Source organism: Hippocampus bargibanti, linkage group LG03 (assembly GCF_051943395.1).
Source record: "Hippocampus bargibanti isolate YZ-2025 linkage group LG03, ASM5194339v1, whole genome shotgun sequence".
Taxonomy (NCBI): Eukaryota; Metazoa; Chordata; class Actinopteri; order Syngnathiformes; family Syngnathidae; genus Hippocampus; species Hippocampus bargibanti.
In genome coordinates this window covers 24,554,950-24,562,055 of record NC_142736.1, presented here as the reverse complement: position 1 = coordinate 24,562,055, position 7,106 = coordinate 24,554,950, and the positions used below count along the sequence as shown (strand labels likewise).

General features: G+C 40.4%; 1 protein-coding gene across 1 annotated transcript; it reads left to right on the top strand.

Annotated features, from left to right (window-relative positions):
- Window positions 1–6,866, top strand: vps26a (VPS26, retromer complex component A). The gene is made up of 9 exons (XM_088992735.1): window positions 1–125; window positions 1,122–1,271; window positions 1,429–1,504; window positions 2,652–2,808; window positions 2,906–3,070; window positions 3,762–3,868; window positions 3,995–4,096; window positions 5,583–5,692; window positions 5,759–6,866. The coding sequence occupies exons 1-9, from the start codon at window positions 123–125 to the stop codon at window positions 5,873–5,875; spliced, it is 987 nt and encodes a 328-aa protein (XP_088848861.1). The 5' UTR covers window positions 1–122; the 3' UTR covers window positions 5,876–6,866.
- The last annotated feature ends 240 nt before the right edge of the window (window positions 6,867–7,106 follow it).

Here is a 7,106-nt window from a genome sequence, read left to right as displayed (position 1 = left end):
AGCTGACCTGCGTCAAGTGAGCACCAGTCTTCGGCGTGTAACGCCTGGTCCGCGCGCACGCGCACGGGCGACAATTTAGCAAGGCTACGCTGTTAGCTCCCACTGCCTACGAGACGGCCGAGATGGTGAGTGGGAAAACGACCACTGGGCAATTGGGTTTAGCACCATATAAAGTACATAATATTTGGTTTATTTTATCTATAAAAGTGCATGGTGGACAAGTGCTTCCGGTATGGTTTATTCATTTGTTTTCTTTGCTTTTTCTTTCTTTTTTAAGCTGATAGGGGAGCTAGCAGGGATGGTCGAGTTCGCAAAGTACGAGGCCGCCTGTGGTTGTTTCTTGCTTTGAAGTAACTATCGACTATTGGTTGACAAGTTAAGGGGGGTTGCATTGTTCACCACGTGTCTTCGCTAATGTCACATATCGTAACGCTGCCAATAAGTTGCGTCAAATGTCAAAACGACAGATGGTTCACTGTAGTGTAGACGCCGTTTACGGATTATAAACATGGATGAAGTGAGCTAACATGCATCCTAAAACAATACCTCCTGGCTTTTTTTTTAGCTTTTTTAAACATTTTTCTACACTGCAAACTCATAAATTGACTGCTCTGATAGCTGAAGGAATAACCACGCCCCCTATAACTCCACCCTGACACAAGATTTTAGACTCCTGACATCCTGGTGACACATTGTATTGTTTTTGTGCATAAGGGTTGTTGCTGCGAAAGAATGTTGGTATGTGGCAATAATTGCGTGTTTTTTTTGTTGGTTTGACACGATGTTGTAAGTTGATAGGAGAAGTGTAACTGTACACACCTCGTGAGCTCATAAAATGCAGAGACTGAAAAAGGAAAACTGAAATGCTGAAAAACAGGAGTTCTACAATTGAGTATGACACAGTTCTCAGTTGAAACGTTTTTATAACATAGGTTTTTAGTTACATACTTGAACATCCTATGAAAAAAAAAACAATGGATATGAATGTACATATTTTCCGTTACAAAAATGATAAAATTATCAGCTTTTAAACCTCCAGCTCATATAGCCTTATCCCATCAGCTGAGTCAATTATTTTGTCATTATTGTGTCAGCGCTCAGTTTGTGTGCTGTGCTTGCAGAGTTTCCTGGGGGGTTTGTTTGGGCCGGTGTGTGACATTGATGTGCTGCTCAACGATGCAGAGAGCCGCAAGATGGCTGAACTTAAGACAGAAGACGGAAAAATGGAGAAACATTTTATGTTCTATGACGGAGAATCTGTATCCGGCAAGGTAAACTGATCTGTTGCATAACTTTTGATTACTTTTAGTTCTTGTCATATGTATGGTATTTATTTCTGCACTTCTTAGCACACCCCAATGTTGTCATTTTGCTTGTTTTGTCTCTATAAGCACAATTGAATCATAGTAAAATATGTTTGTCCTGCAGGTGAGTCTAAATGTGAAGCAGGGAGGAAAACGACTGGAGCATCAAGGCATCCGCATTGAGTTTGTTGGACAGATCGGTGAGCAAGATATTTTATTTTTTAGTCCCATTTTTTTAATGGTCATGTATTGTCATATGACCAAGAAATGTGGACTGTATATATTCCAAACAATATAACCAATATAATCAACAAATATAGCGCTTTTTTTGTTCTGAGCAACAATCCAAAGAAATACTAATCAAACTTGAAATCGGCGTCTTTGCATAGCAATGTATGTGTCTAAATTAGCATTTTGTGCCACATCAATACACACTGAATGGCAAAACTGGGCATTTAAAGGACAACTGACGTCTCAGGACAAGTTGTGACCATAATTTGTAAAATGGCTTCAAGTGACTTCGACTGAGCGTATTTGACAAAGATTCCACCGCATATAGCTATATTTTACGTTTTAAGACTCTCGCTGAATATTCCGGAAGTCTTGTTTTTGCGTTGGTGACAAGTCCTCACCCTACGCCACTGAAGGAACGCCCCTGACCAAAAAAAAGACACATTGTAGCAGTCCTTCCAGCACGTCAATGCATTTTGCTGTACTTGTTTGGTCTGAAAACTTCGTGTTGCACTAAAAAGAGGCAGAAGAGGCCAACAAAGCTAAGGAATTAATCAGCCTGTGGAAACGGGCTGATTAATTCCGTACACGGAGCTTTGTTGCCATTTTCTGCCGCTTTTTTAGTGCTACATTTCCCCCCTATTGCCTCAAAATGGCACGGAATAAATTATTTAATCTATTGCAAACATGTATGCTTTTCTCTTCAGAACTATTTGAATCTTATTCATAACTGGATGAGTAACAAGAAAGCATATTCTCCGAATCTGAAGCCATTGTTTTGATTCTCCAGCAAGGCAAGACGTCTTGGCATGACACCACTAACAAGGGAGCGGGACCTTCTGAAACTGGCCATTTCCGGGTTAATTTTTTTTGCAGATTTTGGACACTTTAAGTCATTTTTATTGTTTTTTTGCATTTGACTAAAAATATCATACTGCGAGTTTTGGGTATTTTAGATGCTATAAAACGTTTTTCTGATGGCAGTTAGGAAACCAAAAAGTGATGTTTGTTGTCCTTTAAGGATTTGCAAGTTTTCATGATAATTAAACAATGTGTGTGTAGTACCAAAAAAGCTTCATGGTCCATGGCCTATGGTGTGCTCTTTTTTAATTTCAGAGCTGTTCTCTGATAAAAGCAACACACACGAGTTTGTGGATCTGGTGAAAGAGTTGGCATTGCCGGGAGAGCTCGCGCAGAACAGAAGCTACGATTTTGAGTTCATGCAGGTGGAGAAGCCCTACGAGTCGTACACGGGCGCTAACGTCAGACTAAGGTCATGTCATGGCACCATTATGAGAATTAAGCTGTCATACAAAAGTCATTTAAAAAATGCAGACAATTAATGGAGATTTTCCTTTGTGTTACTGTAGGTATTTTCTCAGGGTGACAATAGTTCGGCGGTTGTCAGATCTTGTGAAAGAGTATGAGCTAATTGTCCACCAACTGGCCACCTACCCGGACATCAACAACTCTATCAAGATGGAAGTCGGCATCGAAGACTGCCTTCACATCGAGTTTGAATACAATAAATCCAAGTAAGACGAGCGTCACTATAACCACTTTTTTTAATTGACTTAAAGGACATTTTCAGAAAGTCCCACCCCCAGTTCGTGACGTCACGCCAAGACATCTTGCATTGCTGGAGAATCAAAACAATTGCTTCAGATTCGGAGAATATGCTTTCTTGTTACGTCAGTTATGAATATGATTCAAATTGTTCTGAAGAGGAAGCATACATGTTTGCTATCGATTAAAGAATTTATTCCGTGTCATTTTGAGGCATCTGGACTGCAATGTAGCGTCCCAGAAAAGAGGTACAAAATGGCGACCTCCTGTGGCCACCTCCGTTTCCACAGGCTGATAAATTCCTTATATGGAGCTTGGACGCCCCCTTCTGGCGGCTTTTGGGTGCAACCCAAGATTTTCAGACCAAACAAGTACAGCAAAATACATTGACGTGATGGAAGGACTGCTACAATGTGTCTTTTTTTTTTTCGGTCAGGGGCGTTGCTTTAGTGACGTCACGTACGGACTCGTCACCAACTCAAAAACAAGACTTCCTGAATATTCAGCACGAGACTTAAAACGCAAAATATAGCTATATGCGGCGGAATCTTATTAAAATACGCTTATTAGAAGTCATTTGAAGCCATTTTACAAATTATGGACACAAGTTGTCCGGAGACGTCAGTTGTCCTTTAAACAACTTCTGTCCATGTGTCATAGGTACCACTTAAAGGATGTCATTGTCGGGAAGATTTACTTCTTACTAGTCAGGATCAAGATTCAGCACATGGAGCTGCAGCTCATTAAGAAGGAGATAACAGGCATAGGTGAGCATTCAAAGTTCATCTTTAAAAAAATCTAAGCTTGTTTTTTTTTTTTTGTGCCTCCATGAATGTCTTTAATATAGCTGTCTTCCGTCCATGTGTGCATCACGTTCTTGTTTACCTTTGTAGGTCCCAGTACGACCACGGAGACGGATACAGTTGCAAAGTATGAGATCATGGATGGAGCTCCGGTGAAAGGAGAGTCCATCCCCATCAGACTCTTTCTGGCAGGTAACTTTGCTTTCCTGGCGCGTGTGGCTGCCGCTGCTCACCCGCAGAAATACTGATCCTGTGACTGTAGTGACCTTGACAGTTTTGAAAGGCGCTTAGAAATGAAATGGATTATTATTATAATTTTGCTTGTACAGTAATACCTCAGCTTACGAACGCTTTAGCTCACGAACATTTCAGTTTACGAAAATTAAATTCGCGAGAATATAATCTTGGCATACAAACTAGTTTTCGGCGGACGAAACAAACTACACAGTGCCACGGTGGCTGGCGGACTAGTTGTCAATGGATGAACACCAAACCACACGGTTGAACAGAGCCACGGTGGCTGGCGGACTACTTTTCCACACCCCCTTTGGGTGCAGACGTCGTTTGCTATCGAGTGGAGTACTTTTGCTATTATGGGACCGAAAAAGACCCCACCACAGCCTTATGTTAAGATGAAGAGGACACAAAAGAAAATTATGGTCGAGCAGAAGGAGATAATCGAAAAACACGAACGAGGTGTGCGTTTATGTGACTTAGCGTCCCAGTACCAGTATGCTAAGTCGACCATTGCTAAGTGTGGCTAAGGGTGTTTCTGTGTTGTCTAAGCAAGGGTCTTAGGCAATAGAAGAAGTTGAAAAACTTCTGTTGATTTGGATTAACGAAAAACAGCGAGCAGGGGACCGTGTGAGTGGGGGTATTATCACCGAGAAAGCACGCCAACTTCACTCAGATATCATCAAGAGGCAACTACATCAACGACCATCACAAAGGTAAATAAAACGACTTTACTATACAGTACAGTTTATTTCTTTAATTACAATACAATAGCACATTTATTATACATAAATATGGTATATTTTGTGTCGTTTTAAGGCTTATTTAGTCGAAAAGTATGTTTAATGGGAACCATGGGGACCTGGGAATGGATTATTCTCAATGTTAATGGTTTCTTATGGGAAATAAATATTTGGCAGATGAACTTTTTGCCTTACACACACTTTCTGGGATCCAATTAAGTTCGTACGCTGAGGTATTGCTGTATTTTGTTCCACAAGAGATGGAAGCAGATTTCTGGCTCTTTGCTTTGGACCACCTGAGCGTCCCTATTTACCCAACGTGAAACAACAGCCCCATCTACTGGCTGAAATTAGTTTTGTCTCCAATAGGCCAAGTAAAAAAAATGCTGACCTAATATATTCCAGCCAACAAAGGCTTTTAATGTTTATATATTTTCACAGCTCATTATGTGGAAATATATGAAAGATGCTAGATTGAGTCGCATTTCATTTCCAGATCTTCAAAGTTCTATTTGATTGGTGGGCATGGTTTCAACATATTCAGTATTTTTGACAATGTTCAATCTTCGGTTCATGTGTTGCCATTTTGTTTCCCTCCGGCATTCAAATATGGCTGGGTAGTTACCAGCCACTCTTTTCTGCATTCTATATATCATATCTAAACAATATACAGTATGAGCTTTTGCCTTTCATTTTACCAGGGTATGACTTGACAGCTACCATGCGGGATGTCAACAAGAAGTTCTCTGTACGCTACTTCCTGAATCTAGTGTTGGTGGATGAAGAAGATAGAAGATACTTTAAGCAGCAGGTAAAATCCGCTGTACACAGCTTTTTCATCTGTTATCGGTTCTCACTCATAGCAATGCATTTTTAGGAAATCGTTTTGTGGAGGAAAGCCCCAGAGAAGATGAGAAAACTAAACTTCCACCAGCGCTATGAGTCTCCTGATTCCCAAACTCGGCCTGTTAATGCAGAGCAGCCCGAGATGTGAGGCCATGAACTGAAAATGCACACACACAACCAGACTTCACTGCTGAGCAGTCAGACGTGTGATAGCTGTCCCACTGTCTATTTGAACTTGACATGAACACACACACTCAATGACATCTCCGTCACCTCAGCTACAAACGTGACCTGACACGCAGTACCATCACACTCTTATTTGGACACACAAGCACATGTCCTGCCGAATGCCTGACGACACGCTGACATGACATGGACAAAGAAGACGGCAACTGCTGACGCCACTACTACGGAATGCTGTTTTTCCACTCCGATGGACACACATATAAATTGTGCTTTCTGACAATTTGTGACCTTTCACCCATTATGGACACTACGGCACTCTTGTTGAGCCATCCTGAAGGGTGGCGCTGTCACCAGTAACCATATCTCGCTCTTACTTTGCAATGGAGAAGCAAGCGCCTATCATTGGTTTTTAATCATGTAATTTGTTTACAGTTTCACCACAATTTTTCAGCCTTCAAACCTGAATGTTCTTCCCAAAGACGCTAATTTATAGATGAATACATTTCGAGGTTCAAAGTTATTTCATTATAAAATCAGTGTAATTTTTTGGCCATCTTTGGTCTTCATCTGCCTTCACCTAGACATACCCGAAAGTTTTTATTTGCTTGTGAACCTAATGTTTTCGGTTAATACCACTCAATGTAATAATTCTGCTCAAGTCTCTGTTGTTGCAGTCTTTGAAAAATTCACAACTGTATTTCAGTGTAATACTTTAATTTAAACGGTTGTATGATGTCAACAACCCCATTTGATGGGGAATTAGCACATAAGCTCTGTGTTGCACCAAGGTGCTAGAATGTCCACTTTATCTGCAACAGTAAAGTAAATTACCATTTATATACTGTATTTCATAATGATTTAATGTGTTTGTCGCATGTGCAAAATCATGACTCCATGACTTTCATAAACTATGAAACACTCAGTGCACTATAAAGCATTTGTTTCTCCACTCACCTGTTGAAAATGGCCTTTTTTTTCCTAAATTTTGGGCACCATTTAAATCTATGATTTTTTTCTTGCTGCCATACTCCCATTTGTGTCTTTCCAATCAGTTTGGGAATTTGTCCACAATGCTTGCATTGATAAAGAAAACATTGGCCTCCCTAATTTGCATGGTATTTTACAACCAGAAACCATAAGAACAGTTTGTGCGTCTGTACAGGATTAACCCCTTAAAAACTACAATAATTAAT